The sequence below is a fragment of the Dromaius novaehollandiae genome, chromosome 4 (genome assembly GCF_036370855.1).
Source record: "Dromaius novaehollandiae isolate bDroNov1 chromosome 4, bDroNov1.hap1, whole genome shotgun sequence".
Classification (NCBI taxonomy): domain Eukaryota; kingdom Metazoa; phylum Chordata; class Aves; order Casuariiformes; family Dromaiidae; genus Dromaius; species Dromaius novaehollandiae.
The window spans coordinates 53,759,012-53,778,100 of NC_088101.1; the positions used below are offsets into that span (position 1 = coordinate 53,759,012).

At 36.7% G+C, this 19,089-nt stretch overlaps 1 protein-coding gene across 8 annotated transcripts in view; it reads right to left on the bottom strand.

Moving 5' to 3' along the window:
- FAT1 (FAT atypical cadherin 1) overlaps positions 1 to 19,089 on the bottom strand; it is a 112,462-nt gene that overhangs the window by 35,697 nt on the left and 57,676 nt on the right. For all 8 annotated transcript variants that reach the window (XR_010389053.1, XM_064511069.1, XM_064511068.1 and 5 more), the window contains exons 4-8: positions 15,328 to 15,389; positions 12,224 to 12,553; positions 11,520 to 11,730; positions 7,113 to 7,252; positions 243 to 518 (exon numbers count right to left, since the gene is read on the bottom strand). Coding sequence is in view for 7 of the 8 variants with exons in the window: in XM_064511069.1 (XP_064367139.1) it covers positions 243 to 518; positions 7,113 to 7,252; positions 11,520 to 11,730; positions 12,224 to 12,553; positions 15,328 to 15,389 (1,019 nt within the window). In the remaining variant the exon portion in view is untranslated. The remainder of the gene's footprint in view (positions 1 to 242; positions 519 to 7,112; positions 7,253 to 11,519; positions 11,731 to 12,223; positions 12,554 to 15,327; positions 15,390 to 19,089) is intronic.

Below are 19,089 nucleotides of genomic sequence, written 5' to 3' on the forward strand. Positions count from 1 at the left end.
CTAAAACAATTAGCACATTACTAGTCATTAGCACCATACTACATTAGTACTGTTATTACACTAGTTCATCCAATATTAGTAAAAATTCAGGGTTCGATCTGTATCAGTCAGAGACAAAAACTGCATACAAATTCAACATACACATAAAAGTTTATATTGGGGGAGGGGCAAAATAAAAAGACATAAAAAGAGATGTTTGTTGCTGACTTCAGAACAAATGAAGAACTAATGCCTTTATTTACCATTACTGTAAGAATATGCTGATTCATGGTCTCATGATCCAGTTTTTCTGAAGTATAAAGAGCGCCAGTTCCAGGGTCCAGACGAAATTTTTTGAGACTGATGGGATCAGTGCTACCCTGCATAGTATAAATCAGTTTATTCTTCTCATCTCTGTCTGTGGCACTGACTTGCAAAATTTCTGTCTCTGGTACAGTGTCTTCAGGTATAACGACTTCATATTTTGAAGTGGAAAATTGAGGCCTGTGATTATTTGTGTCTATAACTTTGATGTACACCTGAAATGATATAATGGAAAGGGGAAAGTGTTAATGATATTTGGGAAACACAGAGGAAAATAGGATATCATTAGAAATGAGACCAGAAATACTTCTGCTGCAAGCTAGATTTCTTTTTTTCCAAGAAAGGGGAGAGAAGTGTGGGTGGGTGGGTGGGTGGGGAGAGAAAATCTCACTAAACCCAAGTCTGTTTCCCCTGCCCCAAAGTCAAAACAGAAGTCTATACAGTCAGAAGTGCTTTAAATAAGGTATCTTAAAGGGTAAATATTTTTGCATAATGTAAGATGAAAAAGAATTCCACAGTAACTTAGAAATTAAAAAAACATATTTGTCAGTATGGATCCCAGGGTAGGTGAAAACGCTCTTTAGTTTTTCAAATTTGGAATTTTAAGCAATGTTTTCCAAGGCAATGGATGCAGCATGCCCTCACGTGGAAACAATCCTCTTTCAGCTCTTTACAGTTCCAAGCCTAGAATAGCTGTAAACCACAGAAAGCAAAATGGAAAAATAAGTGGTGGAATTCCCACAAAATGTTATTTCAGATTCAATTTTTTGTTCTTCTCGAGCAATGCAGCACAATGCACATCTCAGCACTGTGATGTAACATGCAATACAGAGTTATTAATAATCAGCTCCACTGCCAGGGAGCTGGGGTGGTAGAGGGAAGAGGAAGAAAAGAGAGAGAGAAAAAGAGAGTGAGAGCGTGCATGCACAAGCAGGCACGTGTGCGTGGACATGTGGACACAGCCACAACAAGAACTCCCCAACTTAGCAGAGAGCAGTCCTAGGCATTCCAGATCAGTGAACTGCAGTCCAATACACAGTAAATTTGGGGAAATATCTATAAGCATAGATAGCTTTTGAGTATCTCAGAAAGTTTATTATAATACAAACATTCACTGCTGGTTACAGAAAAATGCCGCCTCCCACAACCTATTAGAATTCTCCGAAGATGGTGGCAAAGAGATAGTAAAGAAACTAATCATTTGACCTTTTAAAAGCACCTTGATAAAGTTCCTCTCTAGAGGTTGCTAAGGAAACTAGAGAGTTTGGTTTCTGCCATGGATTAGAAACTGATTAAAGACAGAAAACAGAGTTAGAATATTGATTTTCATCAGGAAGAGGGATAAATCAGAACTAAGTATAATGTCAGAATGAAATTTGAATAAAGTAGGTGACTCAGGTTGTATTTTAGGTCAAGGTTTTAAATATATTCATTACCAAATTCAACTGGAAAATGAAAAACAAGAACAAAAAACCTAGAGCTTAAATACGTAATTTTAAAAATTCTTTTAAATGTATAAGAATACATTCTATTGTATACTAGACTGTCACTATATATATCATATACACTACATACTATAATGCATACTATAACTGAAATCAAATACTAAATGATTCAATATTAACTATAGTCACTTACATAGCACCTTCGTGAAAACATCTGCTCACTTCACATTGGTACTCAGGAAAATGAAACAAAACAACAATAACCAACAAAAAAAAAAAAAGCAGAAAAACCCAACCTTCAAACCAGATCAAATCAAACTATACAAATACAGTTTGTATAAATAAAAGGTTAAAGGGCAATACACAGTTATTTCACTGTTAGCACACACAGCGATAGCATGACTTCAAAATGAATACAGCTCAATCATTTTTTGTTCTGGTACATTTAAGTTGAACTCCAAAAACCCAAATATAGCGATGACTCAACAGGAAAGGTGTTTTATCTACATATTTCAGGATTCAATTCTCACTGACTAAAGCTATTTTGTGTCCACTCCTGGATTCTGGTGGACAAGTATAACACGGATCAGACGTGCACCCTTGTGGTCCTGAAGGCCGACCACCGGCTGGGCTGCTTTAGTAAGACTGCAGACAGCAGGTGGGGATGGCGGGGTGGGAAGGCATTATTCCCCTCTATTTGGCACTTGCTTGTGAGACTCTATGGATCCAGTTTTGGGCTCTGCAGTGCAAGAGAGATCTTGACAAACTGAAATGAATCCAGCAAAGGGCCACTAAAATCAGAGGGCTGGAGAACGTGATGTACGAGGCTAAGGAAATCGGACTTGTTTAGCCGGAAAAAGAAAAGGATGCAGGAGATCTGACTGCACTTCTTCAAACTATGTAAAGGTCTGTGGCAGGGGGGAGCGCATTTAGCAAAGACAGAGCCAGACTCTTCTCCGAGGTGCCTGGTGAAAGGCCAAGAGGCAACACTCACAGGTTGCAGTAAGGGAGAATACAATCAGACACAAGAAAAAATTCTTGCCAAGTAGGGTGGTTAACCACGGTAATGTAAAAGAACATCTGAAGATGATGTGGAATCTGTGTCCTCACAGATATTCAGAGCTGGACAAGTCCCTGAAAAACTTGATCAAACTTTGAAGTTTGCCGTGCTTTGAGCAGGAGTTTGAACTAGATGAACTCCAGGGGTCTCTTCCAGCCTAGAACTATCATGGAAGCCTACTAACAAAACCCTGCTTTGGAGACTGGGACGCTTACTGGTGCTGAGTAACAAGCATGTATAATTTTGTTTTAAATGTCAAAGGACCAAATTTTCATATAAACTGTTAAGGCCTTCAATTTAAATAAAGGATAACAGATGAAAAAAGATACAATTGTGAGTGCAGCTTTGAAGACCCACACAGAAAACGTGGGTTTGTGTGCTTGAGAATGAAGTAACTAACTACATAAACGATTTGGGTTATTCCAAAATAAAATTCATAGTGCAATCAAAACAGCTACATAAATTCTCAGTGAGATTAGAAGATTCAATTCAAATTAAATACACTAATTGTGCTTAAGAGAGAAGTTGCATATTTAAAAGGCACACTACAGAAAAGCTCAACATTAGTAGGATGCAATGTGATCTCTGAAATAAAATAGTCTGAAACTGAAGAGACTCAACCTATTTTGCAAGGTGATGTAAATGGCCCTATTGTACAGTTGCTGTCTACTCACTGACAGCAATATGAGCTGGGTATACAGAGAACAACAGAGCCCAGGATTATTTAGGGGAAGGAATTCAAATCTATTAAGTGTATCACAGGTGAAACCCAAATTTGCATAGGAATGCACTGATCATTAGTGAGTTATAGACAAGATGTGTGCCATTGATAAAACATTCAGCCTGTAATACTTGAAAATTATATTCCTTTGGATTGTTTTAATCTTATTTAGCATTTCCTGATTCCATGTGGAGTTTAAGAACTCCTGTCTTTATTCATAATTATATTATGGTTATATTGACATGTTTATATTCATGTTCATAAACAAAGTTATATTAAAAGCTCTATCATCAAGAGAATATAATTGCATTCTGTTTCCAAAATGTCTCTGTGGAGCAGTGTGGTGATCGCAAACAAAAATGCAAATTTAATCAATGAAGAGCATTCTATCCTTCATTCCCAAATCAACCCTGAAGTATAATATCCATATAAATTTTGCATAAAACAAGATTCAATATTCAGCAATAGGAAAGCAATAGGGAAACTACTGCAATTAGCTTTAAACTTTCTTATGTATTACTTCTAATGAAAAAAAAAGCCTGATAGCCATAGCAATGACTAGAATCCTGTAAACAGGATTTTTATGTATTTTTTTTAAAAAGCAACTGAATATTTCCTGTATGGCTTATTTCCTGTGAATAACCTTTTCCATTTAAGGCCAAAACCTTATAATCCAAAAATATTAATACATTGTGGTTTTTTGGTTTTTTTTTTTTTTTTTTTTTTTTTCTTAACAGTTGTATTCCTTCCTACTTGTCTCCAAATAATCTTTGTCAAACACCATTACTGTAGGCCTGGAATTTGTTTATTCTTCTTTTGCATCATGCATTTGGCATTTAGATGCACAGAAAATTCTAATAGCCTCCACGCCTACTGCTGCTGCTCTATTTTTCAAATAAGCTATTTAACTGAAGTCCTGAAAGAGTCAAATGCCCTACAGATGTTCATGGCCTAAGGCCAGCAAAAGCCTTCTAATTTAGAAGTCAGACTCAATACACTACTTCTACACAATGAGATGGATATATTTGGTTTCTTATTCACTTCCCAACAATGTCTTGAAAACATCATCTGCTTTTTCAAAGTAAATTTAAAATCACTTAATCTGCTGTTACTCAAGGTCCATTAAATTGTTTACTGCATTTCAAAATGTTTACATCAATTATTTGTAACCTATAAGTTCTGTTTTGCATATCGTTGTTCTTAATATCCTACATACTCAGGATTCAGACTTCTTGTGTCTGTCACCCCTTTTTAACTGACTATCAGCACTTTAAAGGATCCAACGCATCATCAGCATTCAAATTTTCATCATCATTTCAGCTGTGAGTAATGGAATTTACACACTAGTAGGCTTAAGTAACACCTTCAACTTCAAGGGAATTAAAAGTGTTGAGACTCAAAGAGCAACAGCGTAACTTGTGCTTATTCCCCAAGCAGGGGAAAAAGGAAGATAAAGAAAATGAAGTCTTTGTGCTCTCCTGTAATAGAAACCACAACCTCTATTCCTGCCAACTCTTGATGAGGGAAAAAGGAGAGAGAGAAAAGAAAATCATATAAAATGCAATCATAGAAATAAATGAAGATAAATCTGAGACTACTGTCCCAATTTTGCTGCAGGAGATTGTTGCAGTAAGCGTTCACTTGACTTTACAAAATGCTAAAATAACAAGTTCATTTTAAACGAATTGGACAAAAGCTACACTGTGCACACTTCTGAGAAGTTAATGAGTCACACCAACCAGGAGAAGAGAAGCGGTGAGGGTTAAAGTATTTTTGTGACTTTCCAATTCTTGGTTGTTCCAGAAGACAAAACAGATGATGGTTCGACTCTGACAGTTCAGAAGGCCTGGATAAATTCAGCTACATATAAGCAGCAGCACTGGATAGAACATCTGCCATAATCGAGACCACAAATTCATCTTTTACCAATCCCCAAATTGCCCAAAACACCTAACATTGTGAGGTTTTTGATTCTTGAAGACAAACCTCTTGCTGTCTTTCTGACTTTTCCTGGCAAAGGAAACTCTCTTTTGCTTGGATCTGGGATTCTTATAATCTTTTCACACTATTTCATGCCTTCTATCCAGCATTCTGGGATTGGAAGACATGAATCCACTCAGTATTTTTACTACAACTGGGCAATAAACTTATGGCATGGCTTTCCAAACATTTTATGGTGATTATCAGCACCAGTTGCAATGGTAACAGCCACAACAGCAGCAAGTTCTGACTTACACTCTATTGGAGGACACACTGTAGTTTTTGAAGGTTCATGGTACACAGTATTACTCATTATTGCCACCATTAAAGGTGGCTGTCAAAGGAAGCTACTACCCTTGCAACCTTCTACTAGAATTTAGTTTATTTCACCTATCTAGCCTCCAGACATGCAGTCAGCTGAATAAAGATTCTGTTTTAAATCCTGAACATTTACAAGAAACGTTTTTCCCTCTAGCTGAGAGGGGGAAGAAGATTTTAAAAGATATAGGGAAACAACAGAAAAACATACATATTGCACAAAGGTTGATCAACAAGAAGCTAGGTTCATATTAGAGATTTCTATGTAGGTAGCAAACAGCAGAAAGACACTATTTGCTCTGCAAGTTTCATAACTAAGGGCTAGCTCAGTGATAGGTAACACGCATGCATCACTATCCCAATCAAACTGTCTTCGTTCAGTAAATAATTCCTCTCCTTTCCACATGGAACTGGGGAGCTCCAGTGTGCTCATGGCTTCATTCACACCAGCCTCAACTAAACCTTACTTCCAAATACATTCAGATTCTAGTCTGGGGAGAGAAACTACATGGGAAAAACAGGAGAGAGCTACGTCACATCCTGACTTACTATGTGTTACTTCTAGTAATGTCACAAAAGGCTCCTGACTTAAAGTGAACTTCGTATCGGCCCAACTGCAAAGAAGTTGCCACTACTATGGAACCTTAGCAGGGAGGTAATTTAGAGAAATTTGGCTCGTCACAAATTACCAAAGACTCTCCAGCAAGTGGCAATTTGGACCTTCCTCAAAGGTAAAAGAAACTACTCAGGAGAATGAATGCTGAGATTTTATCATCTAGAGCTTGTTTCCACATGCACAGCATGCAGGAGGATCACCTCAGTTTTATGAAACTGTATTTGGACATTGTACATTTTGCCATCCACAGAAAAGATTTATAATGGTCTTCTAAAGACCCAGCTAAGTAATCACATTATTTAGTGATTTTAGGGGAGAAGGATAAAGAGGGGTAATTAAGATAAAGAGTATTAATCTTTTCTTGTGAGTAAATCATTCAAGCAAGGGCTCAGTTTCTGCTTTCATTTACTCAGCTAACGTAGGAACATGATAGAAACTGAAAGCCGTTGATTCAGACTGTTTTTGTACTAACACACAGCCTCCACCTGGACTGCCAAGCTCTATGGCTCTAGGAATATCAGAATCCACTTCTATTTTAGACATAGTCCCTAATTTATATAAACCAGATTCACTGTCCAGGATGAAAAAAAGTTATAAAAGGAAACAAAAAAAAATCCATGCAGCTACAAATTCCTCCTTCTATAAACACTTCATTAGAAATTCCATTACCTGAGTGCTGATAGATCTGGTTCCATCTGTGGCCTCTACCGTCAAGTTGTAATTTGATTTCTCCTCTGCATCAAGAGGTCTAGCGACAATGATGGTTCCAGTGCCCTTGTCCACATCAAATCGACTGTCATAGTTGCCACCTTGTTCAAGAAATTGGGAGGAGGAAAAGTTCATAAAACACAACACTGCTGTACTGTTTCATGTATGTTCATGTTGTTCTTCAGATGCTTAATGAAGGTGGAACTATACAGACAGTTTAAACTCTTTGTTTTTCTGGTGACATGGTATGCTGCTATTACAGATATTTAAATCAGAGTAGTTTTGGACAGAGCTGAGTTGTCTGGCTCATGGAAAGTTCACAGGTAGATTCCGAGGCAAGAGTCTCATATTTTTAAATCAGAATTTAAGGATTCCAAATAGCAGGAAATAGAGAATTACTAGGTGAAATATGATAGCTTATTTTGTGCAGAAAGTTGGGCTAAATAGTGGAAAAGGTCTTTTGTCTCAAAATAAATAAAAAGCTTAAATCAGAAGGGCTGTCAAATTTATACCTCTTGGGTCAGAGTAAAAATTAATATACTCATATATTAACAGAGATAAGGTTGAAAAAGCTACAGTGATGCCAAAGGATGCTTGTGTCAAGGCCAAGTACCTAGAAGAACTCATTGTCTAACTCCTACTGAGATAAGTAGAACTTAGATGAGCGTTAAAAGCTTAAATGCTTTAAATATGCTCAAGCTCCTTTTCTGAAGCAAGTTAACTTACTTCCCTTGCAAAACTTTCAAATTACCCTTTGAAATATAATTAAATAACCATGTAGATCAATAGCTACACTTAAGTCGTTTAAACATTTAGTTGATCATCATTCTCATCATGCATGCCACTTTGACCAGATTGTCATGAGAACACAATGTCCATTAAGCTCAAACAATGATAAAGATGGCCATTAACTACAATTGCTTTAGAGTTTCCAATAAACTACCTAAAATGGAGGAGTTAATTTTTGTTTTGGTCAAGCCAGTGCTAGATGTAGCAAAGCAATTTTTTCTAATTACATGCATATGTTTTTCTAATTATATTTTAAAGGGATACCATTCAGGTGTAACAAGTGCTTTATTTACTTACTTTTAAGGAGTTATTATATGCTATGTTTTGTAAATCATTGAATACTTTTTATGAAAAGCCATAAGTGAGAAGGTGAAATTCCAATGGTTGCAAATTTATATTTAATCCAAGAAAGAGCAGTAAATACTGAAATGGGCCCCCATTTCAACATAAAAGGATTGCACCTTTAGAAGGTTCTACTGCATAACAGACACACACCAATCTAGGAAAGATGGGCTGGATTCTGCTTCACTGGATTTAAGATATTTAGAAACAGTTAATAATAAGAACACTGAAATTTTTCTAGTTTCACTGAAAGCCAATTTCTCTTATTGGCCTAGAAGAATCATACACATGGATATAAAATGAACAGGGTGAAATGCAGCAGCTTTGTTTGGAGCAGGTGCATGTGAAATTTTTTATTTGGTTTCATGCAAGATGTCTGCTTCAGAAAGTGAGTTTCTAGATTTTTTTATAGTTGATATGTGAGATTGTTTTCTCAGATAGGTAGGAATGAATTTAATGTCTAGAATTTAATGTCTCAATGAAGTCATCTCCATTGTAAGGGAACTGCAGGATCAACGGGCATGAACCTGTTCAATCAGTTTCCCTGGCGTAAGGACAAACTCACTGACTGACTTATTTATTCATTTATTTTAAAGTAAAGAAATTGCAAAGGCCTTGTTTAATTTTTCTAGTAGCGGTGATATCTGGCAGTCCGCTGAAGCAGCACCCAACCCAAATGTCTGCATCAAGTGCACTGAAAGTATAATAGCAACAGTTTTGGTCAAAAGCCAAAACTGGAAGCTCTAAGTTGATGCTGTGTAAATGTAATGATGACAAAACAAAACAAAAACAAACCTGTCACAAATGCAACTGTGAACACTTTGATTTCCGAAGAGTTAATAAAATAAATATTTTATAAATGTACGCTTTCATTTCAGATCTCATAATCTGGTAATAAATTATGTGATCTCAGCAGATACCTTCTGCTGTACAGTTCAGGTCACAAGCCATCTGAAAGATGTAAAATACTTCACTAGCAAGCTTGTCTCCTGGCTCAGCCAAAAAGAAAGAAAGCATGGAAAGCAAGCACAGAACACAAAGGAAAGCTGTCAATCAAATTATGTCATGCTATTAGAAACAGTAAAAGAGGGCAGTAAAGAGATCACCTTTAAAAGCAGCTGATAACTTAATAACATGATCACATACCAAACTTTCCAAAACATTTTTGTTTAAGAAAACAGTTAAAATCAAATGTTTGCCTTTACAGTCCGTGGATAAGTCCTGCTTTCCCTCCACATTAAAAAATAAATATAAAAAGTAATTAAAAAATCCCCTTGGGAGTTTTCTACATATGTCTTTTAAAAATAGCAGGAATAGATCATCTATTTTCTGTGTTAAGCATACAATAAAAATAAGTGTCCAACCTGTCCAAATTGCATGCTTAGGAGAAGAAAAATCAAAATAAAACCATTATCGAACTAATAACACACTATTCAGAGTACACTAGTTAAAAAAAAAACTAAAAAGAACAGTCGAGAAGTACATCCCCAATCTTGTTAATGAATTCTGCCAAACTAGAGACCCCAACAAATGCCATTGCTTTACCCTGTGGAAACTGTCAGGACTGAAGTCATTAATGATATCTGAGGCCTCTTCTATTTCATCTTCTTCACCCCTGCGAACCACTCATGTTTTATTGACACTATACTTTTCTTAACCTTGCCTTTAGTGGCCTCTTTTTGCTCTACAGATAGTTCTGATTGTTGACTGGATAATCCTGGTTGAACCAGAGCAGATAGGAACTTCTTCATATTCCATTTCTGCTTCCTTAAGCAATTTTTATATTTTCTGTCTTCTTTACTTCCATGTATGTGCACATGCATGTTTGGAAAAAACAGTAAAAGGGCAGTCCCAGTTCCCAAATACCTCCTGTGCTGATAGCTTTGGCCCTGTGAGAATTCGAGGAGGCATCTGAACCCATTACTCCCTTTACACAGATGCACAGATCTAAGACCTCTTTAACCCCTCCCTTTGTCTAAATTCAAAATCCTTTTATTTGACTCTAATCTATTTGGACAGGAGCTTACTTTTTGCAGGTTACATTAAAAAGAATCATAAAATAACTCTATATAAATATTTAACACAGTAGCAATGATATCAAAACTATCACAGGCTGCTCAGGCGGAAAGCAAGCTTTTACCTAAGACCTGTGTCTGTTCTCATGTAATACTGTGCACATGGATTTGCTTGAAAGCTTTCAGAGAACAGTCAAGTACTTTCTGCTCTGTGCATCAGTTTTACAAATTTTGTTTTTAACTACTGCTGTTCTTGGTGTCCCTTAAAAACCATATACAAATGAAACTAACTTCAAAAATCATTAAACTTGTAAGAAATTATTTCAAAAAATTTTCTCCTCCTCTACAACTCTAAACACTATAATCATTGCTAAAATTTTCACTAGTAACCAAGGTGAAGAAGATTCTTCTCTCTCTCATGTGTGATGGAAAATCCCAATCTGATAGGGCTATCTTAAGTCTAGAAACAGTTCACTATAGGAACATCTCCTGAAACAAGGCTCTATTATCCTTGATTCTGAAAGATGTAAGAAAGGACAGAATTTGTTTTTAATATCAGGTATACAGTGAAGAGACTGTATTCCCGGTACTTGGAAGTCTAGTGATTAAGTCTAAAATTAAAAAGTTTTATTCATTTTGCCACTACAGCACCTGTGTATAGTCACATTACTGACCAGAATTCTCCTTTCAGCAGAAGAGGCTAAAGGCACTCTTTAACAGTAAAAATACATATATGTAAGTAGTTTGCCAGGGTTATGAACATTATACTCTTTCCTCCTAGTACTGAACCAAGGCACAGTGGGGAAAGGAGCAGCCAAAAGGACAAGAAGTCAATGTGAGCAGTATAATCTCTCTTTGGGTGTACTATCTCCATTTGCAGAAAACTGGCATTTTACTTCTTTCCCTGTCCAATAACCTATGAGATTGATTCAATTTACCTTAATTTCACTGACACAATATTCTTAAGTCAATTCCAAAATTGAAACACAGCCCTATATTTTGCAATGTATTTTTCTTCTTCAACTGTGGCATTCATAAAAGTTTTAAAATCATTTTGATTTATAATGAAATAAAAAATTCTAAGGGGGGGGGGGGAACCATCTATAGCTAAAGAATGTCAAAACCTTGTATTATTTAGAAGAGAGGTTAAGAAACCAGCTCTTCTGCATCTCACCCTTCATGCATTTGTTTCCAATAATAAAAGCCCCCAAGGCATCCTTACCCGTTATGTCGAACCAAAGTGGTGTTCCAAGAGGTTCAACAGCTATTACGCCAATCATGTGAGCAACTGGGTCACTTTCCATCACCGTAAAAGAAAAAAATGTTTCCTCAAAATAAATGGGCTCTGCAGGTGGGATAGGCTTTGGAATCCATTCTATGTGAAGCCGTGTAGTTGATGATTTCTGTGGGCGACCATTATCTACAGCTTTAATCTGTGAAATAGATACATCCTTCAGGCTACAGAATCACATAAATCATTATGTCATATAAATGGAAAAGTAGTAAGAAGTCCCAAACACGTTTGCTTGTGTGAGATATATCCAAAAAGGTTAAGCGTCTCATAAAGTGGCAGAGTAAAAACATGCAGCACCTGATAGTAGCATACATTCTGTTACTATAAATTCACTTTAATTTTGCTACCTTTCTGAAAGAGAGTCAAAATCTGTGATTGTCTATGTTCCCTCATCACATTCATTATCTGTTAAGTTTTGGAAAAAGAACAGCAGCTTCTTGATTCACTTTCTCAATGCAGCCCTCTGAAATCATCCTTTAAATAACACAAGCAAAACAAGACTTCTGCATTTGCGGATGCCTGCTATCTTCCAATACCGCAGCCACTCATCTGCCAGCTACTGAATAAGAAGTGATGAGAATACAGATAAAAGTGCACTCCACATATTCATGATATATGAGACTTTGACTCACTGAAAGGATATCATATTCCCTTGCTGCAGAAAATTTCTTTGATGAAACCACTCCAGTTTTCGGTTCAATAAAGAATTTGCCATGTTCATCACCATCTTCAATGCTGTAAGATATCTCTGCATTGGGACCTTCATCTTTATCTGCAGCAATAACCCGATAGATGGGCTCTCTCCTAGCAGTTCTCTCTCGTTCTGGCTTACCACGCTCTGGAAGCCTGATTTTGTAGAACTTTTGCAAGAATTGAGGCTTATTGTCATTCTCATCTAAAACCTTCACAATCACCCGTGCAATAGTTGATTTTGCAGGAATACCATTGTCTGTTACCGTTACCTGTTTTTATAAAAAAAATAAAAAATTAGTAATAATAATAAAAAAGGTTAATGCTCAGTTCCGATATGGTCTTTCCAATCTGTGTGTATGTGTGTTTTTTCATAATAATTTCTTCAAACTATTACAACTGTACAGTATTTCCCTAACCTTATTTACTTACAGTGTTAGGTTAAAAAAAAAAAACCAACCAAAAAAACAACCTATTTGGTGAATTTTTAGATAAGCCACTACAAAGATTTATACAGCTATTGTCTTAGCATTTCAATGTTTGAGGTACAGAATGCAGGAGTTAACATACACATTAAATCTCTCTCACTATTTTGCAGCATGGTAACTGAAACATCAACTTCTTGAGTACAGGAACAGCACACAAGTATAGTATCTCAGGTAATAGCTTCACTGTAGTAATATCTTAACATCCTTTCAACCTAGTGTTTCCTTGCAACTTTTAAATCTAATTGTTTGATTTTACACCTCAAAAGATGCAATTTATAAGAGGTAAGCAAGAATATAACTTTCCGAATCTGACAGGCCTATCCATTAAAAGAAAGCTATATATTTTAAGACATAAAGTCACTATCTTGTTCGAAAAAAGGTTAAAAAGGATAGCCTTTTTAAAGAACACACACAACAATCCATTTCCATACCCTAAATGAAATGGGAAATAAAATCAACTCTGCTCTCCCCCCAATTGTCAGGAGTTTTACTAAAAAGCCAGTAATGGAGTAAAGAATCTCCTTCAGTACTAATTCTAGGGCTGATCTGATGTTATTGATATGGGTAGTGAACAAAAAAATAAAAATAAGAATTATGTTTATCTGAAATTAAAACATTTTGGTTAAAAAACAAAACACAAACAAAAACCAAAATGCTCCAAAAACAAACCAAACACAAAGCAAACAACCCCCTTCCCCCCACCAAACATACACACACGTCCCAGAGCAGGCAATGCCAGGGGGGACAGGGTAACTAGTCTGCTTACATAAAATTTGCATTGCCTTGACCCAAAAGAATAACTGGCAAAACTGAGGAAAATCTAATTTGATTTGAAAGCAATGTCAGTTTTGAGGACATTTTTGATACTATAACAATCAGAATACTAGAATACGAGAGAATAACAAGATGACAAACTAAAAACTGACTGTATAAAAAAAAGCTATTCAATTTGTGCTCAGAAAAAAGTTAAAAGTTGGTTATGAAAAAATGGTGCATATTATTACTATGAAAGCAAGAGTGCAAACAACAGTCAATTTTAATCACCAACAAGGATTATACCCACCAACCCATCTGGTCATCGTTTCAATGCTCACTTAATTAGCCAGATGCACAGCACTTGGCTCAAGCTGCTTATAATATTGCCACCACTCTGTGCATTTCTGGGTTTCTTCCCAAGTTATTTTCAAAGGTGTCAACATAAAACTAACAAATGGGGAAACTGCTACTTTGGGCTGGGCTGTCTTTCATAATTGCTGTATAGCTAAGAATTTTTTCCTACTTTGCAGGCTTTTATTTAAAACTTTAATAAACATGGGGAATTCAAAACAGAGGAAGAGAATTAAATTATGAATAATACCAGGCAATAACCAAATTCCAAACTAAAGAGCAATCAGCTTAACCTGCTGTCTTTTATAGAGAATGTTGAAAGCAGATGAATTTATTTAACCTTGTGTGATACTGTAACCTTAAGAAAGTGTTTGTGCTTTCTGTACATATCATCTTATAATGACTTAGGTTAAATTTGCTTAGTTTACTTTTTATTTTTTAATTTGGATTGCAATATCAAAAGGCAGGGCTTTGCTCTTATGGGTTTTGTTCATAGTATTACACCAAAAGGGATCAAGGCTGTAGACATGAGTGTTAGCACCCAATTGTCCACACCACTACGCTGTTAGCATGATCTCCGGCAGAAGTTTTGGCCGAGAACAAATAGCGCTCTCCCAAATGACCCCCAGGAACAGTTTGAGAACGTGCACAAGTCGGGCACTATTCTCAACAGGCAACGTGGATATGGCTACCCTGTTCTAGGGATAAAAGAGTTTACCTGTGTGCACTTGAGCCATACTGTGCTAGGTGCCTTCAGGGTCAGAAAGTGATCCATGGCTCATTTTACTTACTGCGTAAATCTCAGACAAGAGCCAGCAAATATGCAAAGGAGTGAAAGGCATTAAGTATCAATTTTACAATCAACATACATAGCAACGTCCACAGAAATAAATTACATAATTGACATGAAGTGCTTTGGGAAACTGCAATACAAACAGGTTTTAGATTTAAAATAGAATAAGATGGTAGCATTGCAATTTTCATGAACAATGTGTCTAACACTAAACCAGGCTTGCTAATTAATTCATTTTCCTTTTATTATTACTAATAGAATGCAAAAAAAAAAAGAAAAAAAGCATTTCTTTTTCACAAGCTGAAGTAGCTATCGCAGTAATTAGCAAAAAAACTGAATCACCCTCCTTCACTCTTTTAGTAATCATGCCTTTATACTGCTTGGAAGAAGATCTTGGTTTAGGGAAATAAAAAATAAATAATTGCCTTCTATCTGTATCTTAATTCTTTTCTCAAGAAAAAGTCCCAAAACACTGTTTTTATAAGACAGATAGTTCTGTGAATTGCAATATAATGAACCCAGAAGCAAATTACTTCTGAAATTCAGTTCTCCAAATTCTTCACATGGTAATCAAGTACATTAAACTCACTCTCTGTAAAAGTAAAGGAATAATGAGCTTACAGTGACTGTATTTCAGAGAACTAAAGGAATTATTTACCTCCAAAATGTGTTCTCCCTGCTGTTCTCGATCTAGTTTTCTAGATGTGGTTGTAATTAGACCTGTAAACATAAAAGAATAATTCAGTTCCTTCAAGAAAATAATTTGAATGAAAGTTAGGTTAAGCCCGTAATCACTGATACATCCCATCTCAATTTCTTCTTAGGTGGTCTCAACCACCTCTGCAGAACTTAAGCTTTCATCAGAGCAGGGGGTTGTGGTAGTTGTGGTGTTTCCAGTCCTTGAGGGCTGTGAAAATATTCTTTGCAATCTGAAAGCTAAGCTGTTACAGCCTTTAAGACAACAGATACAGTTCTATTTTCCAATATGTCTGTGCATGTCTCATGTTTCTGACAGGTGTAATGTATGTAATTGTATCACATTAAGTCTTGTTTGTATAATATCCTTACTCATTTACAAAGGGTGTTTATACATCTTATTCGAAGGTTGCTCACACATCCTATCTGAATAATTACCAATCACTTTAGGAGAAGCATTGTATTTTTTGTGATATTAACAGAAAAAAGGATGAACTGAAGAGATATATTAATGATGGGAAATAGATCAATTTGTGTGTGTGCTGGCTTGATTTGGCAATGAAGAGGGGCCAAACAGGGTTGCTTTTGCCAATGGCAGAGAATGAGGAGGGGTTTTTGAAGGTATTAATTTTGTTGTAAGAATTTGATACAAGTTTGATGGAAGATGAGAAAGGCATGATGAGTTCTGCTCTCGAAGAAGAAGGTAAAAGAGCACAAGATGAAAAAAGACAATGAAATCTAACTACAGTAAAAGGATCTTAGCCAAAGTAATTCCCCCTACTAGTAGGTTCACAATTTTAGCTATTGAGTTTTCATGAAAAGTAAACTCAGCCAACTTTCAGTTATTGTCGAATGGCTTGTCCACAGTGTGGATTAACTGTGCTATGGATGCAAGCTAACACCATTTGGATCCATTCCCCAGAACAGAAACACTGATTAGCTCTGGTGCAGCGCTAGCTCTGCCTGACTCAAGCCACTACTGCCCAAAGCATCCCATATTCTCTATTGTGGGAATCTAGCATATGCTAGGTATAGAGGATAGAAATGTGACTAATGCCCTGCACTGTCACGAGGCTTTTTATCCAACTAGCCCCATGCTTTTTACAGTGACAGGTAAGCACTGCCATCCTCATCCTTAATTGCCAAACTGAAACAAAGGGAAGTAATTATATGATTAAGGGCAATACAGAGATTAAAATCCAGGCCACATACTCCATGTTCCTTTTTCTAACTATAGTGTAAGCTGTTTCTTTATTAATGTAAGACCTCATATCCAGAATACAAATCCATTTATCAATTTTTGATCTGCTACAGCAACAAAAAGAAACCTTCAATTTTGTTTCATCGTTGATATAAGTAGAGCATCTAAGTAAGAAAAGCAACATCAGTAAAGATTTCATTTTCACTTTAAAGAGAAATGCCAACAGAAACAGAATTGTACACCATTAGTGCATAACTACCTAACACTTTTGTCACAATAGAGTTGTAGCCCACATACACCAACAAAATGGACAGCCTCTGCTAAATAATATGAACAAAACCTATATACAGCAATATTACAGCTGTCAAGTGTTCAAACAACTATTCTTCAAAAAATAGGTACTATAAATCATGGCTGTTTCGGCTATGGTAAAATCTGCCCTTGGTATTCTAGCAATTTGGTTTGCCATTGTATCAAGTCCATTATATATGTAGTGCTCTAGACATAAAGCTCAATCATCTTCTCTCTCTCTCTCTCTCTTTTTTTTTTTACGCTTTCATAATACAGAGAAGATTTTGTTTCTATGTTACTGTTACAATATATATTTTTAATATTATAAACTAACTGCCCTACATTCCCAAAGAAAGCAGGAACAAAAACATAAAACCAAGGAAAAAACTTTGCATTAGTACTATGAATTCAGGAAGGGGTGGGGGGAGGCCATGTCAACTCTGCATTTACTTCTTGGCAGTTACATCTTCCCACAGAGACTACAGAGCTGTGAACAGTGACAACTGGAAATATTTATTGTCACATATTCTAAACAAAGCTTTCCCCTCACTTCCTGCCTGGGGCTGACCAAGCTACACCTTCTCTTTTCACAGGCTCCACGGGAACCAGCATGGAGCTGCTAATTGGAAAGGAACAAAGGGCAGAGCAGATGCTTCCATGGAGCAGAGACACTTGCAGGTGACTTCAGGAAGCACCAGCTCTCCTACACGCTCCTTTCTATCGAGTACCTCTGAGGAAAGCCTGCACAAGCACCACCATGAAGTATTAATCCCCACAGACTCACCACAGAGGCGAGGGAGAGCAGTAAATTTCAGCATAGCCACTAAAGCAGTTAGCAGTTCAAGAGCTGGGTTGAGGATGGAGAGGATTCTCAAAGATCAGAGCAAATAATTCCAGCATGCCTCATTATGCTTGCACTCCTCTGAATATACTTGCAATATTCTGTATGCACCTTCAGCACAACATGAGAATTCACCTCTCACAGCAGCAGCCAGCAGCAGAGCTGCTAACATATGGGAGCAGAAGGACAGCACCTTTCAGCAGTGTCCTATCCACTTTTTCCCCAGAGATTGCCACAGAGACTGGGACCACTGCTAATAAATGCCAACTAATATTTAGGGAAAAAAATACACCTTTTCTACAAGCATTCCAAACAGAACTCCCTCATGTACTGCATGCTGCAGTTTGTTAACAAAAATCCAATTTCCTGTATCTTTTCTGTTAATTAAATTGGTTGATATAAAAAAAACCCAGGTAAACAGGTAAATATCGGTATGGATAAAATAAATATGCCTTGGTTTGTTAACATTTCCAACTTTTTTAACCAAGCATGCCACACAGTTCTGTTAAAACACTTCAGACTATTAACAGAAGCGTTTAGCCTTCACCATATATATCCTGTAAATTCAGCAGAAACTAGTGCCAACAAAGGAAATGTAACACTTCTGGATTTAGAATCACATACACACGCATGACATTCTTCATACTTAACCCTTTACTGCTAGCCACTTTCTTAAGTGAACTTTTAGCTTGCCTGAAGATTATTCCACTACAGTTTAAGACTATAAAAGGTACGATTATGGCAATCACTCTAAGATTTTCAATTTTTTTCAAGTTTTTGAGTATTCTGAATTTTAAATGCTGCACTGACAGATTTCATTAGATGGTAAAGTGCTTTTCTGAATTAAGGCCACGATAAGGTCCAGCGTTGCTATGGACCCCAGCACTACAGCTTTTGTGACTGCCCCCTAAGATGGTTGGGGACAATCTTTGGACTAAATATAAGTCAACTCCCTGAGACAGGAGTTAACATCCTGCTCTGCCTACTGAGAACAAAATTTCTCAAACTTTTTAGATCTAGTTCCCTTTCCTGTTTTCTGTAATCATTTAAGGATATCCTAACCCTGCCCCTCCCTCTACACATATAAATGAACAACCACACCTTCACATACACCAAATGCCTGCCCTGCAGATAAACAGTCCCCTTCCCTGAGTGCAACTGTTCCTCTTCTCCTGTCCGACAAGCATCCAGCAAAGCTGCCCACGTCCCTGTCCAGCTAGCACTCTGAACTAGACTCCCTGTTCTTTTCACTAAGCAGCTGCCTGCGCTGCCAAAACTATTGCAAACCTCTAGCTACCTCAACTTCCATGCCCCCCGTCTAGACTGAGAATTCTCACTTCTAATAAAATATTTTTAAATACATCACAGAAGGCAATATAAGATGAAAGCTA